The following is a 21,409-nucleotide window of genomic DNA, read 5'->3' as shown; positions in this document are numbered from 1 at the left end:
TCATTAATTTCACGATCCAATTTATTTTTTATCTACTTCTTATATATTCTTAGACAACTATAGCCACAATATGATTAAATTCGAATAATAAAGAAATACTTATCATTCCATCATAACCTGTGTTAGTAATCTTTTTCTTTCAAATGCGCTGTATTAATAGCAAAATCGCTAAGTTCAATAAAATTCGTCCTCAAAACTATGGGGGATTTGTACCCGTACCCTATATTTATGCCACCTTTTAACCTGTACCCTATTTTTAAAAATTATTGATTTGGTAGCGAGTTGATAAAAAATCCACAATAATATGACAATTACACCCCTGATAGTATTAGCATGCTACTTTGGAGATGACCTCATTCGCATTAGCATACTGTAAAACAAGCCCTGATAAACTTAGCAGCATGCTAACGTTTGGACTTTGGAGATGACGTTATTTTACAGTACCAAGGGTTATTCATTAGCACGCGAGATGGTATAAAACTTCAGCCAATTACAGTAGCAGCTGAAGTTATTTTACATTGAAACTAAAACTTCATGCTAATGCATGCTGAAGTTATTTATCCTCCATTCAACAGTTTTGTCATAAGTTTTATCCAAAACTTCAGTCTAAACATGCCAAAGTTATTTAGTTCATTTGCTAAAATTTCAGACTAAACATACTGAAGTTATTTAGTTCATTTGCTAAAACTTCAGTTTAAACACGCTGAAGTTATTTAGTTCATTTGCGAAAACTTCAGATTAAACATGCTTAAATTTTTGTCTTGTAATATGTAATTCTCTAATGAGTTTTTGCTAATGCATGCTGGAGTTATTTAGTTTATTTGCTAAAATTTCAAACTAAACATGCTTAAGTTATTTAGTTCATCTGCTAAAATTTCAGACTAAATATGCTTAAGTTATTTAGTTCATTTGCTAAAATTTCAGACTAAATATGCTGAAGTTATTTAGTTCATTTGCGAAAATTTCAGACTAAACATGCTTAAATTTTTGTCTTGCAATACAGACTAAACATGCTTAAGTTATTTAGTTCATTTGCTAAAATTTCAGACTAAACATGCTGAAGTTATTTAGTTCATTTGCGAAAATTTTAGACTAAACATGCTTAAGTTTTTGTCCTGCAATATGTAATTTTCTAATGAGTTTTTAGTAATGCATGTTGAAGTTATTTAGTTCATTTGCTAAAATTTCAGACTAAACATACTTAATTTATTTAGTTCATTTGCTAAAACTTCATACTTATCATACTTAAGTTATTTAGTTCATTTGCTAAAATTTCAGACTAAACATGCTTAAGTTATTTAGTTCATTTGCTAAAACTTATGCCAAAACATGCTAAAGTGTTGTCATGCAGTTTACAACTTTATCAATAGTCCCGAAGGGCAAAATTGTCTTTTTAAAACGCTTTTAACAAAAAAAAAAAATGGGTATGGATGCAAACGGAAAAATAAAACGGATATAAGTTAAAAGGGAGCGACCAAATAGGGCGTCCCATGCAATTTTTACCAAAACTATAGATCCACTGCACCAGTAAGAGGCTCATTTATTTATTATTAGTTACTAACTTTATAACAGTATTTTCTTAAATTTGGAAAGAAGATATTAAGGACCCGTTTGGTCATAGATTTTGTCAAAATAAACTTGGGTTTTATTTGGCAAACACATGTTTGGCCATAGATTTTGCCTATGCCTACATTTTGGTCAAAACCCAAATCTCAAATCCCAAAACCAGCTCAATAGATGGTTTTGAGCCAAAATATCACTATTATATTTTTTAAAAATTACTCCAAACTTTTATATTTTATAAAAGAGTCCACCATTTATTATTTTGTAACGTTGTTGCTTTGTTTTCTCGGTCATCTGATAGTGTATCATGTAGTTTATTATAAAAATGATAATTTTGTATCAAATTTATTTATGTTCAGGACTATGGTTTGCGATAATATAATGAATGTTATTGATAATGGTATTGTTGGGTATTTGTGATAGTTTTTAGAAATTATAGGTATAAGTCATGTTTCATATTTTTTCAAACCAAACTTCACCCAAAACAGATGTCCAAACACATTTTCATCTTCAATCCAAACTTTATCCAAATCAGATTTTTCAGAATAAATGTGGGAATATATGCCCAAAAGCTAGCTAAGATAATCTACTGATGGCATATCCAAAATGATCTCACTGACGAGCAAAAATAAGGCGAAGAGTACATTATTGATCAAAACTTTTGATTCAAAAGCTTGGTTAAGTGTCCAGGATAATAATAATAAAAAGATTAAAAAAATTACCCGTCAAATTGTATTTATAGCAACGTAATGAATGTATAACACGTATTTTCAAATATATTATTATCACTAAATCATAGTTAATTAATACATATTTTAATTATAATATAGTAACTTTTTAAAGCTAATTTACTGCCAGACAGTATGACTTGGTGGCTCATTTTATTCATTAAAAGTTAAATATTATTGGAATTCTTACGCTTTTAATTTAAACTAAATCATGATTAATTTATAAGTATCTTTTTTAATATAAATATCAGATGTGTGTAAGTTTTTACCAAGAAAATGTTAGTTAAAATAAAATAAAATCCAAATACACCTTCTCTCTCTCTATAGTGTCATTTTTCTCTAAAAAAACGCCATTTCTTTCTCTCTAATGGAGTCGACCAAGTCGACGACGACCATGACCTGTCAACTTTAGCAGCAAAGGCTCATATATTGATTCGATTCTTCAAACATTCTTAGGATTTTTTTTTGGAGGTAATTTTTGGATCTTTGAAAAGCAATGGGAGAAGAAGATAAAGGAGAAATAGTTCAGAAGCTGATTGAAACAGTGAATGAAATATCGAGCATTAATGAGTTCAGAAATTCAGTGAAAAAGCAGTATTGTAATTTAGCTAGGAGGCTTAAGTTGTTGACTCCTATGTTCGAAGAGATTCGTGATTGCAAAGAGCCACTCCCTGTTGACTCGTTAAAAGCTTTGGTTTCTTTGAAATTAGCTCTTCAATCTGCTAAAGTTGTCCTCAAATTCGGTAGCGAAGGTAGCAAAATTTATCTGGTGCGTATGTTTTTTTTTTTTTTTTTTTTGTATTCGCGTTTAATTACTAGCTCGTTTAGCTGATTTTTTTTAGACTTTTTTCCTGGAATTAATATACTTTCTGAAATGATTGGAGCAAATAAATAAAAAGATTAATCCTAGTAAATTCAGATTGTTTGTGTTTCTCAGTTGAAGGAGCTTATGAAATCATCTAGAGAAGATTGGATTTTTTTTTCTTCAGAAATTTGTTCTTTGAAATTGCTCTGATTACAAATCGTTAGATCAGTGATAGGAAGTTGCAAATTAGCTATAAAGAAAAAGTGAGTACACCTTAAAGGTGAAAGATTTGCATTTTATCTTATCATGGTTGTTGTTGCTGCAAGTGAGAGAGCCGGGAATTTATACAAGTGGATTAAAAAAAAGAACTAGATTGTCACACCTGAGATTTAACCGATTACCTAAAGCAATTTTTGAATGCATTATTCAACCGTTTATATGTTGCCAAAAAGTTTATTTTTGCGCTATTGTACAGTGTAATTTGGCTGCTAGTAAGCTAAGATTTTCGAGATTATGGTAGAGATTTGTTCTTTAAGTTAGTCTCGCGTAGGTCGGCCCTAAACTGATTCACCCTCTGTGTGGGAATGGGGCTGGCTTTGGTTTTATGTATGACTTATATATTTCACTCTCTTTTAAACCCTTGTGAAACTCTCTTCTTACATGGGAATATGCAGTAAATGAATATTGCGGCGCTGCCAAATTTGTTGGCGAGGCGGTTGAAGATTCTAATAGTAGATGTAGCTCACTTATGGAGTCTGATATTGTTTCGCATGGCTTTAATGCTGGATAAACTTTTTGATCCACATAATCCATGAGCCAAATGAATTTTGATAATCCCTGATATGGACTCTGGTCCTGGATTGCTGGTAATAAATAATGTATTCAAGCATAACTACCTCAATGTGTAGTGGTTAGAGTTAAGATTGGAACCTCTTGCAAAGTTTGATTTCCAGATGTGATGGTCCAATTTCAAACGTTAGAGTTGAAATCTCCTTTTATTCTCCAAAACCTGATTTAATTTGGTAACAAGGATATTAATTCCTGCCGAGGATGCTTTTATGACTTGATACGTTAATCGAACACTACGGAAAGGAGTTCCGTTATCTGTAACAAATGACTCAAGATTTCTTGGAGAAATTCCACTACTTGTTCTTCCTGGCCTCTTAGGATGCTCCTGTTCTTCTGACAAAATTCCTATATCTTTGTCTATGGACTTCTTCAGCCACACAAGCTTCTTTTGTTTACTTATTTTCTGAAGGAAACCAACAAGGTTGTCATCTTTAAGTCAACAGTATATTCACCTCTACTCTTCTCCACTTAAATCCCAAGCTTTTGTCTGTGGTAGAGTTCAAACTCGTGAAATGCGCCTAATCCACACATCATGTGTTGCGCTCTTTATCATTAAACCAAAACCATGGGGGTTCTTCCATGACAGAATATCTTGATTGGTCTTACGTGATTCGTTCTCCCTGCTGTCCTAAAAGTGAGCAGCTGGCAACAAACGTTAAGAAATAGCAATTGAAAAAGGGTGGAAGATAAACCCATACCTATCATAAAAAGATGGAAGAAGAAACAGAGATCAGAGATTAGGCTCTAGACTGATGTTATTTGTGTTAAATTTCTAATCATGTGACACTAGCTATTGGGTTACTTTAGGAAAAGAGTTACCTACACCTGGTGTTTATACCATCTCATATTAATTTATGGTTAAGTGGTAAATTAAGGTGAGAATACATATTAATTAATAACAGGTTAAATGATAAAGTGTGTAAAACATACATGTCGCGTATTTTTGAATTGGCACAAACAATGTGCGTAGATAAGTTTAACCCAGTTAGTGATTTCTAGCTTCAAAATTGGCTGTCATTATTTTCTCCTATAACTGAACAAATTTTATGAAGACCTTTGGCAGGATTTTAGAATCACTCGCTGCTGTAAATGTAGTATCTTTATATGGATGTTCTACTCCAACAAGTGAAGGGGGTTGCCAGCAAGGAGCACAAAATGTTTCACGATTTTTTAGTATAATACATTGCCACTGAACTAATTGCAAAGCTTGTGGTATATCTGGTCAAAAAATTCTAAAAATATTTTACAACCTGTTCTAGCATCAATACACAATGTAATGTTGGTTGTCTGAGGTCATCACATCTTTGCTTCTTTACCCTGTTCCCCCCAAGGGCATTGGTGCACGCTCTTTTGAAAACATCAAAAGGGCATTTTGTATGTCCATTGTCTATAATTATGCACTTAAATCTATTTGATTATGCCTCAACAATTACTTGAGAAGATTAATTAGATTATGAAGAACATCACATTCTGCTGAGTACATTGGTGAAAATATGAAAGTTCTAGAACAAGTAAGCGTACCTACCTCCTGTTAGCTGATAGCTCTTACTAGGAATTTGGTGCCTCGCGTACATTAACTGCTTGGTTGGCCTGATATCCAGACACGATAAACTGACTTGTTCTTTAGGATACCGAGAGATGTCTGAACGCCTGGCAGGTACCCCAAGTATACTTTCATCTGCAGATTCACATTTTGCATTGCCAAATGATTCTCATAAACTTATTCTAAATTAAAGCTGGCATTCCTTGCAAGTAGGAGCAACAATTATGTTTAATCCTTGTAGAGTGGCAGTGCGATTCTTTGATCCATGACTCCTAATCTGTCCTACAGAATTTAAGTAAGTCACTCAAGAATTGGTGTCTATTTGCAGGTGCTAGAAAGAGAGCAGATCATGAATAAATTTCAAGAGGTGACATCTCAGCTTGAACAAGCTTTAAGTGGAATTTATTATGAAAAGCTTGACATATCCGACGAAGTTAAAGAACAGGTGCACATCATTTTCTTATTAACCCTTCCATTCCAGGGGGGAGATTGTTTTGGAAGAAGCAGCATAAATACTGGATCTCATTCTCTTCCCTAATTCTGTCACTAGTTTTTAAAATTTCACGATTACAAGATCTTATGTTATGAATAATTATTCTTAACAACAAATTATTTTTCACTGTCAAAGGATGCGTCAAGCATGTGTTAATTTGGCATAATAAATTTATTAATTTTCTCTGAAGTACTCAAGAACATTTGTCCATAAGAACTAGACAAGTGAATGGGTTCGCTACATATTTTAGTCCATCAGAAATTAAAGTGGTTCAAGTACTGCATTCATCTTTGTTAGCAATATAGCTTGATGGGTCAGATGGCCTACGGTCGGAAACATGTTTCAGTTCTTTGCCATCTGTAACTTCTTCTGCTTCCAGGTTGAACTTGTCCTTTCTCAGTTTCGAAGAGCCAAGGGAAGGATTGAAACACCTGATGTTGAACTGCATGAAGATTTGTTTTCTCTTTATAGCAATTGTAATGATGCAGTGGTAGATCACGCTGTCCTAAGGCGGTTAGTCGATAAGCTACAGCTGACTGAATTAGATGACCTTAAACAAGAATCACTAGCTTTGCATGAAATGGTCATTGCCACAGATGGGGATCCCGAGGAGAGAATAGAGAAGATGTCAATGCTACTGAAGAAAATTAAGGACTTCGTACAGACTGAGAACCCAAACATTGATTCTTCTGCAAGGGAAAAGTCTTCAACGTTTAGTGGACAAGCATCTGAAGACGGGAGCCAGAAGGCCCCAGTTATACCAGATGATTTTCGTTGCCCTATATCCCTGGAGTTGATGAGAGATCCCGTTATTGTCTCAACTGGACAGGTATAGATACTGAGTTCTTTTAGCATATTGACGTAAAAGATCAGTTGAAACTATCTTTTATTACTCTTTCATTACAGGAAAACCAGATTCTTTCCTTCCATTGCGACTTAGTTTATGAGGATACATAACTAATATCTTGCTCTGGTGGTTGTGTGTATTTATTAGTTGTCGGTCAGACCTATAATTTCATCCAAGGTTGCTGCATTTCTAATCTTTCATTTCTATTACACCCCAGTATTTGAAATGCACATTCTCAGAAATATTTTTGAAGACTATCACGTCAACTAGACTGACTAGAGTTCATAGCTTTTTTCTAGTGAAGTGCTTCAAAATTGTTTAGATCACCATGAGGAACAAGTTACAGTTAGTCAGATGATTCATAAATATGCTTTATACACAGACTATCATCAAAATGGAAACAAGACATTTCGCCAAAGATCTCAAACGACTTTTGTTTCAGTCCATGCTAATTTTCTATATACGCAATGATGTGTAGTAGATATTCATACCTTGTGGCTTATTGGTTGCTTGCTCTTGGAAGATGTCATTTCCTCTAGACATACTTCGTTTAAAGATGGTGTTATCATTTCCATATTATCATTTTATAACAGGTTAATATCTTACTTCACTGCAGACCTATGAACGTTCTTGTATTGAGAAGTGGCTGGAAGATGGGCATGGCACTTGTCCCAAGACCCAACAAGCCCTCACAAGCAAAGCTCTGACACCCAACTACGTGCTGCGTAGTCTTATAGCACAGTGGTGTGAAGCAAATGGGATTGAACCACCCAAAAGACCAGGTAGTTCTCGACCCACTAAATCAGCATCCGCATGCACCCCTGCTGAGCGCTCGAAGATTGAAAATCTCCTGAGAAAGCTCAAATCTGGCAGCCCTGAAGAGGAGCGCGCTGCTGCAGGTGAAATCCGCCTTCTTGCTAAGCGTAATGCTGATAATCGTGTTGCAATAGCTGAAGCGGGTGCCATTCCTCTGCTGGTCCATCTTCTCTCCACACCTGATTCTCGGACCCAAGAGCATGCTGTTACAGCACTTCTTAACCTTTCCATATGTGAGCATAATAAAGGAAACATCGTAACCTCCGGAGCAGTGCCTGGTATTGTGCATGTGCTCAAGAAAGGGAGCATGGAAGCTCGTGAAAATGCAGCAGCCACCCTGTTCAGCCTTTCAGTTATAGATGAAAATAAGGTCACCATTGGTTCTTCTGGAGCAATTCCTCCGCTCGTGGCATTATTAAGTGAAGGTACCCAAAGGGGAAAGAAAGACGCCGCTACAGCGCTTTTCAATCTATGCATTTATCAAGGGAACAAGGGCAAGGCAATAAGGGCTGGTGTTGTACCTACCCTTATGCGGCTGCTCACGGAACCTCAAGGTGGCATGGTTGATGAAGCACTTGCTATTTTAGCAATCTTGTCGAGCCACCCAGAAGGGAAGGCAGCTATCGGAGCTGCAGAGGCAGTTCCTGTTTTGGTGGATGTGATCTCAAATGGGTCTCCAAGAAACAAAGAAAATGCAGCTGCAGTTCTAGTACACCTCTGCTCCGGGGACCAACATCATCTAGTCGAAGCGCAGCAACTAGGTTTGATGGGTCCTTTGATGGATTTAGTACAAAATGGCACAGAAAGGGGTAAAAGGAAGGCAACCCAATTGCTTGAAAGACTGAACAGATATGCTGAGCAGCAAAAGCAGCCCCAGGTGCAAGCCGAGTCTCAAATTCATCACCAGCTGTCACGGTCGCCACCCATATCGACTAATGCCGTTGACAGTTGACTGCTTACAACTACGCCACAATCCCAAACAAGTTGAGGTCGGCTATATGACAGTTGAATGCTTATTGTTTTTTTTTTTCCAAGTTTGTTTGGCTTTTCTTTCTTGGTTCTTTTACTAAGCATTTGATGACATTTAGCATGGCTTAGAGAAAGAAAAGTGTGGGGTGAGGGAAAGGTGGAAGATCACCAGTCCCATTCATTAAGTTATTTATTTGTTTTTCTTGGGTTTGAGGCTTATACTCCCATGAGAATAAGCCATGGAAAGAGAGTAAGACCTGAAAAAACACACAAGGAAAAACTTGACATGCAAAAATGTCTGATGTATCATTATAACTGTTGTACAAGTGTTATCTTCCTCAGTTTTTATAGAAGGAGATGCTTTCCATTACAAAACCCCGTTTGTTGTCTTCCCTTTACTAGTCAAATACTCAAATTCTTACTAAACTGGAGCCAGTTTAAGTCTGCTCAAAACCAGGCTACCCCCCTCCTGTACATGTGCTTTCTTAGTGAAGACTGAAGAGTAGCCCTTTCTCCCAATTTTACGAGATTATTTTGCTGAGTTTTTGTTGAAGACATAATCAAGGAAATAAAACTATGTAATCTTACAGATTGAATGTTCAAATAAAGTCACATTTTTTTAATTAAAGCCACCTTGAAGATTTGTGGGGGGGGGGGGGGTAGGCTAGACCCCTACGATGTGTATTAGAATTAACCAGTAGCAAAATACATGCCCGAGAGGTATACGTAGCCTAACCTTTCCAAAAAAAAATTATGATACATTCTGTGATCTTATGTGCTCATGAAATCCTCCTACAACATATGTATGTACACGTAGGGTATTTTTCTATTTACAAGGAAAGTAAGCCGCAAGAACATCAATGTTAAGTTTATACTAGTAGTTTGCAGCACAAAACTGTCCTAGACAGTTTATACATCATCTTATCAGACAGGTATACACTGTCCTCCCAACTCTTATTACTCAGAAGATTAGGAAACTCAAAACTCAATAACAGAGTTAAGGAGTTTGAGACATTAAAAATGGTTCTTGGCAGGAAAGGTTTTTTGTTCCTATACCTGTAACTGTACCTATCCTTCTATTCGGTTGCGTACACGGAATTTTTGGAGTATTCATTTCAAAAAGTGAACAAATGAATAGATTATTATAATGAAAAGTGATGTCATGATTTTTTTATATTTATACTCAATATTTTTATTTTACTTATTATAAACATACATATTTACACAGTTAGTAAAAAAAAATCCGACAAAGCAGTGTCATGTAACACACTAGGGGCAACGTGCATCCACCCCTGATTCCATAATTCTCAGATAATGACTATGTGTACTGGAGTTAAGTCTCACCATCTTCATCAAGAAAATAAAATTAATAAAAACATTTACGCTGCTGGCCTTGATATTAGAATCAGATCCGCATCCATGAGAGTATAGAAGTAATAACCCGAATTTCTTTTGTATACTTATTAATTGTGAAATTGGAGAATTCATTTTATCTATAACTATTGGGTCAAAGAAAAAGGAGCACGAAGCCCATTCTCTTAATATGGTTGCTGCCACGTTTGACCTAGGGATTTAAAATATTGGTTTCTTAGTTGATTAAGAGAAAAAATAATAAAGTGAAAATAATATTTTAAAATGCGTGAGCGTAAGGCGAGGCGTTTTACATATGCATCAGCGAGGCGTAAGTCCCGAGGCACGGGCGTAAGCTCCATAGGTATTTAATTTTTAATATTTTATAAAATAATATAATGATAGTAAATATTTATAAACATGTAAAATTACATAAAAATTGAAGAAAACTATAAATATGTGAAATATATATATATATATATATATATATATATATATATATATATATATATATATATATATATATATATATATGTGTGTGTGTGTGTGTGTGTGTGTGTGTGTGTGTGTGTGTGTGTGTGTGTAAAACTAGTCAAAATAATATACTATACGCTACTTATCAGCACAAATAGCTTGAGTCGAAAAGAATAAAGTTTTCTACATGGAGGAACAAAAATGATGACTAACCTACAATTTGAACTTTCAACTTGCTGCTATGAAGAAGAATGAAGTTCTCTTTGTATTTGTAAAAAAATGAATATTTGTTGCTTTTGGGATATTAGCAGACTAGCGCACACGATAAAGAATTGGAAAATACCATAAATTAGGGCTACAATCAATTAAAAAGTCTTGACTTTTAAATTTAATATATTTCAGTTCCTTTTTAAAACTTTTGAGTAATTACACACTGACGTTTGAGAATTTGGGTATTATATGAATGACTTATTCAACAAATTTTGTTTTAATTTGAAAAGTCTCTAGGGATTACGCCTCACTACAAAAATGCACCTCAAATGCTAGGGCGTACGCCTCGAACGCCCGAGTGCACGCCCTGAATTATTGGGCGTACACCTCTTGAGACTTTATCTCACACCATCGCCTCAGGGCATTTTTGGTGCGCCTCGCCCCAGGGCTCGCCCCAAAAACTTCTTTTAAAACACTGAGTGAAAAATAACATAAATATTGACGGCGACAAGAAGAGGTTGGCAACGAATTGATTGGGTAGTTTAATCGGGAGAAGTGGAGGAGCTAATCATTCAGATTGAGGCCTTTGGAGGCGGTTTGGTTGGTGTTCTAGAAGTCACAAGGTTGGGGAACTATTGTCGTTAGCGAGGTAAGTGAGACTTTAAACTTTCATGCTTGATTTTCTAAAACTGTTTTGAAAGTATATTTTATCTGCCCAGTCAATGTGTTAGGACGAGCGTGCGCTTGGCAGAATCGGTGGTTTTTGACCAACTGCAAATATATATTATTTGTAAAAAGCTGAAGTTATTTGATAAGTGATTTGTGGTGTGGTGTGGTGTGATGTGGCGTAACCTCGTGCTATGACGTTAGAAATTATTTGTTCGCTGTCATAATTTATTTGGGGCATTGTGTATGCCGCCGTGGTAGATTTGGGGCATTATGTATGTTGCTGTGGACTTGTTGGGGTGCTTGGTTAATTTCCTGCACTACCGTTTATGACAAATCCTTAGTGTAGATTGTGTTGAGATATATAATATTGTGGTTGAATAATTGCTTGGACCTTATAGAGTAGTTTTGGACAATTATATTGTGAAATAATTATCGTGCATATTATTTTTGTGCTCGTTGTGTGTTTGTATTTTCTAACACTTGTTCCAGAGGTATTCAGAGTGGCGGGTCGAGGATCTTACTGGGTTATATTTACGTATAACTCACTCCTTGCCTGCATGTCTATGCAGATACTATTGGTGAAGACAGAGCTAGTAGATGACGAGTTTGCTAGAGTTGATTTAGTTATTGAGGTGAGCGGCCATATTGTTCGTGGAGGCCGCCAAAAGGGTCTTTATTATATATATATATATATATATATATATATATATATATATATATATATATATAGTGTGTTTGGTATGAAGAAAAATATTTTTTGGAAAATATTTTCTATTTTTTCATGTTTGATTGGCTTAAATATTTTGTAAAATATTTTTCTCATGAATTCATTTTTGTCCAATTGGAGGAAAATATTTTCCCTATCAAGAGAAGGGAAAATATTTTTCAAAACTCTTTTTCAACCTTCCCCAACATATTCCCCATCCCCACCAACCCACCCCCACACCCCACCTACCCACCCTACCCCCACCCATCCCCACCCTAAATAAAAATATTATATATTAATAGTACTTTCTTTTCATGTTATAGATAAAAAAAATATTTCAACAAATGCGTATTTTCTTTTCATGATATAAAAATATTTTTATTTTCAATTTAACAAAAAAAGTACTTTCTTTTCATGATATAGAAAAAATATTTTCTCTCATTTCAACAAAATGAGTATTTTCTTTTCGTGATGTAGAAAAAGTATTTTCTTTCATTTCAACAAAAAAAGTATTTTCTTTTCATGATATAGAAAAAATATTTTTTTCATTTCAACAAAATGAGTATTTTCTTTTCGTGACGTAGAAAAAGTATTTTCTTTCATTTCAACAAAAAAAAGTATTTTCTTTTCATGATATAGAAAAAATATTTTTTTCATTTCAACAAAATGAGTATTTTCTTTTCATGATGTAGAAAAAGTATTTTTTTTATTTCAATAAAATAATTACTTTATTTTCATGTTGTAGAAATAATACTTTCTTTTTCAACTAAAATAAAGTATTTTTTTCAATTTAACAGAAAATGTATTTTCTTTTCATTTTAATTTTAAAAAAATAATTAAATTGTTGAGGAATTAGAGTTCTGAAAATGTTGGGTATTTGGGGGGAGAGCAAGGAAACATAGGGACTTAGGGGAAGGGGGTGAGGAGAGTAACATAAAAAAATATTTTCCTAAAAAAATATCTACTCTCTAACCAAATACTAGAAAATATTTTTCGGAAACCAACCAACCAAACAAGGGAAAATAAGTAATAAAATCACTCATTTTCCATGAAAATATTTTTTAGGAAAACATTTTCCTTCATACCAAACACATTCGTAATCTCTTTTGTAATTCTCTTAGTTGCTCCATGGTCTAGTGTGGGATTTGGGCTAGAGTGTTGTTCTTCCATTTTGGTTGTTATTATTTATAAATATTTATGAAATAACTTAGATCATTAATCATTCGCATTTTATTATCAAAATGTTGGAACTTACATTTATTTCGGCTGCGTTTTGAATAAATGCTAAGTATATAGAACAAGTTGGTTCGCCTGGAGGGTAATATTAGTTGAATGATAGGCACGTATATAGGGTATTTTGGGACGGGATAGTAGAAGACCTAATTAAATAAACGGCAAAGGTCCAAATATACCCCTCTACTTTCGAAAATGGTCTACGAATACCCCTCGTTATACTATTGGGTTATCTATACCCCTGCAGTTATACTTTGGGTTCAAATATACCCCTCATTTAAACGGAGGGACACGTGCCATCATCTTGTTGGCTAATTCTAAATATTTCCTAATTAACTAAAAATACCCATTACCCATACCCGAAAAGTAATTTTCTAAAGTAATTTTTTTTTTTTGTAAAAACTGGAATGTTTTTACTAAAAACTGAAAAAACGAAAATATTTTTTTTTTCAATTTTTACAAAAAAACTGCTTTAAAAAAAACTGAAAAATAATTTCTAAAACAATATTTTTGTAAAAACTGAAAAAAAAATTCTAAAGCAATTAAAATCGGGAAAAAACTTTTTTTTTTAACTAAAAATTGAAAAAATCAAAAATATTTTTTTTCAGCTTTTAGAAAAATATTGCTTTTAAAAAAATGAAAAATAATTTATAAAGCAATTCTTTTTGTAAAAATTAAAAAACAAAAACTGAAAAGTAATTTTCTAAAGCAATATTTATGTAAAAACTGAAAAAATATATATTTTCTTTTTTTTTTTCAGTTTTTAGTTAAAAAATATCAGTTTTTTTCAGTTTTTAATTGCTTTAGAAAATTATTTTTCAGTTTTTTTTTCTAGTTTTTACAAAAACATTGTTTTAGAAAATATTTTTCAGTTTTTTTTAAAGTAGATTTTTTGTAAAAACTGGGAAAAAAATATTTTCGTTTTTTTCAGTTTTTAGTAAAAAAAATCAGTTTTTACAAAAAAGATTGCTTTGCTTTTCGGGTACGGGTAATGGGTATTTTTAATTAATTAGGAGATATTTAGAATTAGCCAACAGGACGATGACACGTGTCCTTCCGTTTAAATGAGAGGTATATTTGAACCCAAAGTATGACCGCAGGGGTATAAATAACCCAATAGTATAACGAGGAGTGTTTTTAGATCATTTTCGAAAATAGAGGGGTATATTTGGACCTTTGCCGTTAAATAAATAAAAGTATATTTAACCAAAAGTTGAAGACATATATAGTTCTCTTAAGCGCGCTATTATATTTTAATCCGTCGGCGTGAATAGTATAATTCAAGTCCAATGCAAAAGAACCCCCCAAAAAAGAAAATTAAGCGCCTTTTGCCAGCCTTTCTATTTGAGAGAGAGAGAGAAGCAAAACGTTTCACGCATCTATTGACACGGAGTCAAAATTTTCATTAAAGGATCAAAATATAAAGAAATAAATTCACCAATAAGTCAAGGGATGTCAATATATAGTATATATACATATTTTAAAAAACATTACCGAGCTAAACATGCGTAAATTTTCGATCAAGGGGTGTCGGTCAACACCCCTTGAGTGCATGGACGAAGGTGGGGCGGTATATTCTTTCGTGCATGGACACAGACATGCACATATTATCTTTGAGTTTAAATTTCGTGCATTCACCTTGTAGAAAATACTTACTACTATAATTAGGTCACTACTCACTCATATGATAATTACAATTAAATTTTTATAAATAAAAACTTTCATCAACAAACTTTGTTTTCTGAAAAGTTACTACCATTTAAAAGAACATACATGGCGATAGTCTGAAGTCTGACAAGTGCTACTCAAAATCTTAACTTCCTCCCTTTCGCATTACAAGTTTTTATCAATTTGTCTCCTCTTTCAATAATTACTGCCTGCAGATTTTGATGGCTTTGTTGTATCCTGTAAGTAGGATGTTCATGAAAAATCTAAAAAACTAACCAAACAGAAAATCAATTCAAATTGAAGAATAAGAACCGGCATCTTTTTTTTTTTGCTTTGATTTTGATTTTTAATTTTAATAACCCATAAAATCTGGTTCAGTTTTGGGTTTAAACGCAAAATACTGAAAAAATCAAACCAAACCGACTATATAAATACTTATTTAAAAATTATAATTACACATATATATGCATATTTTTATGTAAATTTTGTAAAATTTTATGGTACATATTAATCTTTTGTACTATTGGTTTGTAATCTTGTTCTTTCCCTTTATGATAATTTAGATATTTACCTTCACCATCTAGTTTTATTTATTGTCTTTATTTTTATAAGTTCTAGAATATATTTTATGTTAAAAATAACTTGTTTTTAATTAAATCATTAAATTATATTTCATCACCTTTTAATTCAATTATTCTCATCAAGATATCTGATAACTTTTCTTAAAAAGTGCTTGGTTTGGTAGTATTGTGCTGGAATATAATCGGTGGAATATGTATTTAATCGTTCATGTAACATATTTTGAAAAAAATTCATAAAATATCAAAAAAATCGACAAAAATTTAACTGATAAAAAATTGACTCAATTAGTTTGGTTTAATTACTATATTTGAAAATTTAACTTAATTGGTTTGATTTTCTTTTGGGGGAAAATCAATCCGAACCAAACTATGAATATCCCTACAAGTAAGGTTTATTGTCAATTCCAACAACAATAGACTTGTAGTGGGGGAACTTATATATAACTTAAACTAAGTGTTTGTCACGCCTCTCAAAGCCTAAAATTACCTGCTGCTCTAACAACGTAGTATATAACTTATAGTCACACGTATCCGCTTGCAGGACGGAAGAGGTTTACCTGAACCTCTTCGTCGAAAAATTATATTGTATATATAAGACAAAATCTTATATATTAAGTTTTGAATCCCCTTAACACAACCAAAAGTGTAGTTTAGTGGTTAAAGGGTTCAAAATTTTTGTAAGGTCATAGGTTAAGTTCCCACTAGCTACAATCTTTTTTAACTTTTTTCTTTTTGAACCCCTTTGCGGAGATCCTGACCTCCGCCACTGTCCGCTTGTACTTACAACATTAAACCAAGCTATAGTAACAACTCCACCTTTAGTTGATTTACCGTTTCCAAATGCTAACTGTATTCACTGCTCAAGTCTCTTATAAACAGACAAGAAAAGTCTAGAAGCGTTCTCTTTTTCTCTTTATTATTCTCTCTTTTTTTGGGTACTCAATATTTTGGGGAGTGGGTGTTTGGGGTTAAATTAAAGGAGCTAGCTATAGGGCTTGCTTTATTGTGTTAACAGTGTCAGCTTTAGATTTTTACCTCATTTATACAGCAGGTTTCCTATCACTTTAATCGAACTCTTATTTGCTCAAGATGTAACATTGGTCCTTGCAAAAAAGTAAAGATCCTCTTCTTTGGTCCTTCCTTTTTCTCTTTTAGACCACCACTTCTTTTTGTGATGTTGAAGCTGATTTTGGCCTCCAAATTATCCCTTTAGAATAGGCTTTAATATTACTACCAAGTAGAGCCGAAGCTAGCATTCCTGCATAATCCGGTAATTTCGGTCCAAAACTTATATTTGTTTAAAAATATTTATTTAAAATATATAAATTATTGATTTAGAATCTAGTAACTTAAAAAAATTATAATTCTAAAAATTTATTAGCTTCAAATTCCGGCTCCAATGCTACAAAATGTTCATGCAAAAAGAGGAAATGAAAACGAGAAAGATAGGGAGATAGAGGTTTGACGTAGGTTTTTTGGTTTGTGGGGAAAGGGGTGGTGTCATCATATCATGATATAGTGTTATTCTCTTCTATCTGTCTTTTAACGGAATATGATGAGAAATCCTGCTTTTCTTTCATTGGATTTCATTGTGTTTTTATGGTTGCCTGCAGTTAAATAGTTAGCATAGTTTTTAGTGGAACTTTGGCGTTTTCTTTCTTTGACTACTATCTTATCTATTGTCTCTTCCTTTCCCAAAAAATAGTACAGAAATTTTAGTTCAGTTAATTGACTACCTCAGTTTTCTATCTTATTGATGGAAATGTGGTTCCATCTTGTAATTCTTTCCCCACAATGTATAGCCAAGCACTGCATGTCAATAGAGGATCTCACATTTAACATACATATGTGGTCATATGGATAATATAATTTTTTTATAATATAAGTATATTTTAATATGTTATAGTAGTTAATTTTTCTTATTTTTCAGGTTCCTAATTCACTTTTAATTTATGATTTCTTTGATTATCTATATTACATGATAGCGTAAAAACTATTTTACATTATCAATCTATAGAAGTTAAGCAATTTAGAGGGGGAAACATTAAGTTATGCACTATGTAAAAGTTCGTTTACATGTTAATTTCTGTTTTACCAAATTATTTATCAATTTAACGTTCATCAAGAAATTCACCTTTACCTACCTAGTATATAACCTAGTTGTGTAAAGATTTTTTTACACTATCAGTTTCAACTCTTAAAAATGGATTTGACTGATATGTATTGTCAATAAAAAGTTTTTTCTTATACTATCAGTTAAATTTATCTTGTTAATATAAGTTATCATTTTTTTTTATCAATTTATCAATTAATGTTTACGAAAGATTTACCAGCTCAATTACCTAATAAAGATTCTGATCCTATAAATATCTTTTATACTGCTAGATCCTAAAAATAAACTCTAGAAAAATGGTAGTAAAATCAGCCATTAATGCTTGCATTAGGGTAGACTACCTACATAACACCCTTTTGGAATGTGACCCTTGCATGAATACGGGATGCTTTGTGTATCGAGTTACTCTTTTAATTGATTATTTGAACTTTCATCTTATTGATGGGGTTGTCAATCTTGTAATCCTTTTCCCATAATGTGTAGCCAAGCACTGCATCTCAATAGAGGATCTCACATTTAACATACATATATGGTCATATGGAAGATATAATTTTTTTATTTATAATATATGTGTATTTTAACATATTATAGTAGTTAATTTCTTTTATTTTGAGGTTCCTAATTCACTTTAATGGATGATTATCTTTAATTACCTTTATATTATATGATTGGGGAAAAAATATTTTGCACCGTCAATCTATAAAAGTTAAGCTATCTAGTAAAAAAATTTAAGTTATGCACTATGTAAAAGTTCGTTTGTACTATCAATAACTTTTAATATGTGACGGTTTCGATTTTACCAATATCAATTTAATGCCCACCAAGAGATTCACCTTTACTTACTTAGTAAATGACATAGTACATTATTTGTGCTTAGAACTTATTAAAATTCTTGGATAAATAGATTTGGAATTATATGCATTCACAATGTAAAACTTTTTCTTATACTATTAGTGGCTTTTATCTTGCGATAGCTTATCATTTTTACCCGACTACCGATTAATGCTTACGAAAGATTTACCTGCTAAAATTATCTTAATAAAGAACATGATCGAGTAAATATTTTTATACTGCTAGATCATAAAAATTAAACTCCAGAAAAATAGTACTAATGCAAGAGAAAGTTACCATATATAGCCTAGATTTGCAGAGAATCTCAGTATCTCACACACTCATACCCGCACGAACACACCTACACATGTGGCAATGCATTCAACTATTTTGACCTTACTTTTTATGAAGTAATCAATGCTTAGCTTCATTGCTTTCTCTATTTTGACCGACAATATTTCCAAATATAAATTCTGCCGAGAGCTAACCTTCCAAATTAGTCTAATTAAAACAAACATTGTAATATCATATGAAACACATCATTTTCTTTATAATATTCATGGTGTTCGGGTATCTTCAGGTATATGTTACCTTCCACCGATACAAATACCGAATAACTAGATCTGTCCATTAAAACTTAAACAGACAGGAAGAAATCACCTAGTTAAAGCTTGGATCCCTCTTATAAGATTAATCTGATATCATCTTGCATGAAAGAGGCCGGTGAGCATAACTCGAGAATTATATCATAAATCCAATGCTAAACATATAAGTAGTGAACTTGCAGCAGCTAGGGCTGGGATTTGGGAAATAAGTTAATATTACAAATTAATTAACTATTCCAATGGATACAATACGTATAGCGTAATAATCAGAAAGAAAACACACACATTGTAAAAGAACCTCCAAAAAAATTACAGCATACTAGAGATTAAAAACAAAGATAACAAACTTAAGTACAGTAGATACACATTTAATTTAGATCAATACAAAACCTACCAGGAATAAATATGTATCTCCACTGCATCCTCAACATAGAAAGCGCCAGCTTTAAGAAAGCCTTCACTTTCTTATAATATTAGGGTTGAACATTTTGAGTAGTTAATTTCCATTGAGTCATTTCCACTTTAGCTTGAGAACAAAGTGAGAAACTTCAAGATTAATGAAGTTAATTAACATATGGACTAATCTTAAGAGATTATAGAAGATGGCTGGTCGTAGAAGAGTTATTTAGACCAGAAAACCCCAATATTGATTATTTTCCAAACTACCCAAAAACTGTTTGGTAGAATTTGACTCCATTTTCACTGGTGGTGCAACTTGAGAAACCCCATTTGATGCTTCAATAGTACTTTCACCTTGAACTTGAAAAGGGTACAAATTTGTTGTATGCTCAAAGTTAGCTGCCAAAGATGGCAATAAATTATTGTTGTTGTTGTTGTTCCCGGTCTGAAATCCCATTTCAGTACCAAATCCTTCTCCATAATTATTTAGGTTTTGGAAAGCAGCCATAAGGGGTGTAAATTGTGTAGATGGTTGTGAAAATTGATGGCCAATAATTTCCATGCTACAACTTGAAGGACTTGCACTTGTTGAAATAATAATATTAGAATTACCCATTTGTCCTCCGGTTGATTTTGAAATATTATTGTTGTTGTTACTGCTTTTACTTCTCTTATTCCTCCGGCAGCCGCCTCCGACCGGCACGTTTCTCATGGCACCTCCTCTGGTCCAATAACGACGACAACTCTTACAGAAGTGGCGTGGCTGTGTAAGACTGTAATTATTGAAGTAACAGAACTTAGTATTTGTTGAATCACACCTAGGACACTTTAGTCCAGCTTCTGGCAGTGGAATTTTTGCCATCCGGGCTCGATCGACCATGGAACCGGGCCTGATCGAGCCCAGCCCGCCACCCACCTGAGCGGGTAGCTGGTGTGGTGGGAGCTGAGGATTTTCAAGGCCAGGGTTTCCTTGTTGATGATCTGGCTGTTGTAACTGGGAAAAAAACAAGAAGAAAAGAAGCAAGTTAGGAAACTTGTTCACAACTCAAGTAGGCATATATATTTGGTATATTCAACAAAAAGACTAGTAGAAAAAAGGAATATGAATATTACTCTTTTTAAATCTGCCTTTTCTTAAGGATGAAGAAGTTGTATCAAAGGGGAAATTGAAGATTAAAGATTAAAGCCATACCTGTTGCAAATTAGGATGATCTAAATAGACTGGAAAAGATGAGAAAATCATGATTTTTTTTTCTTTGATCTCTTTACTCCTTATCTTTTATAAAGGTTGATGGGTTTTTTGGAAATATATGAGTGGCGAATCACAATAAAGAGAGAAGAAGGGAATACCAGAACCCCCCAACAAAGAGAAAGGATGAAAAAGAAGAAAGAAAATGGAGGAATTAAAGATAGAGAGGGGAATTGAAGAGAACTTTGTTTAGTTTAATTTACTTTTCCCTCATCACATTCTCCCTTTCTCTTTTTGTTTCTATTACTATCTTTTTAGGGTTTTGTAATGTAATTTTGAGTGGGCGAAGTTCCTTCGTATTTAAGCTTTCTTTGCTGATGCCCTTGGACTAACTACATTCATATTAGTGCTTGAGAAAAGTAGTCCTCATTTTTTTGGTTTTTGATATACGGTTCCGTATCAGTATTGGGACCTGATTAAATCTGAATTTGTGTTGAAAAATCTCATATTAAGGATAAAGCACCCTCTAACAAAAAAAGATTATATCCGGAGATCGAACCCGAGTCGTCTGCTTAAGAACGAAGGAATAATTTACTCATTCCACCACAATCTTTGTATATTTGTTGTGACTCCTTACTTGCATGAATGAAGAGAGAAAAAAAATGTGCACATTATCAATTTGCTTATGGTGGGATCCTCTTGCGTAATAGAAATTCTAAATGGGGTAGTGAACATATCATAGTAGCTTTATACAATTATCAAGAGAGT

General features: G+C 33.2%; 2 protein-coding genes across 2 annotated transcripts; one reads left to right on the top strand and one right to left on the bottom strand.

The window, feature by feature from the left end:
• The first annotated feature begins 2,558 nt into the window (after nucleotides 1-2,558).
• On the top strand, nucleotides 2,559-8,988 carry LOC107811310 (U-box domain-containing protein 13-like). The gene is made up of 4 exons (XM_016636210.2): nucleotides 2,559-3,060; nucleotides 5,817-5,933; nucleotides 6,361-6,810; nucleotides 7,445-8,988. Exons 1-4 carry the CDS (start codon nucleotides 2,788-2,790, stop codon nucleotides 8,594-8,596), a joined length of 1,992 nt encoding a protein of 663 aa, XP_016491696.1. The 5' UTR covers nucleotides 2,559-2,787; the 3' UTR covers nucleotides 8,597-8,988.
• A 10,183-nt stretch (nucleotides 8,989-19,171) lies between these two features.
• Nucleotides 19,172-21,022, bottom strand: LOC107832136 (uncharacterized). The gene is made up of 2 exons (XM_016659942.2): nucleotides 20,645-21,022; nucleotides 19,172-20,446 (listed from the first exon to the last, which is right to left on the bottom strand). Exons 1-2 carry the CDS (start codon nucleotides 20,693-20,695, stop codon nucleotides 19,679-19,681), a joined length of 819 nt encoding a protein of 272 aa, XP_016515428.2. The 5' UTR covers nucleotides 20,696-21,022; the 3' UTR covers nucleotides 19,172-19,678.
• Between the last annotated feature and the right edge of the window lie 387 nt (nucleotides 21,023-21,409).

This window comes from Nicotiana tabacum, chromosome 9 (genome assembly GCF_000715075.1).
Source record: "Nicotiana tabacum cultivar K326 chromosome 9, ASM71507v2, whole genome shotgun sequence".
In the NCBI taxonomy this organism is placed as follows: Eukaryota; Viridiplantae; Streptophyta; class Magnoliopsida; order Solanales; family Solanaceae; genus Nicotiana; species Nicotiana tabacum.
The sequence above is the reverse complement of the archived record's forward strand: the minus strand, read 5'-3'. Positions and strand labels throughout refer to the sequence as shown.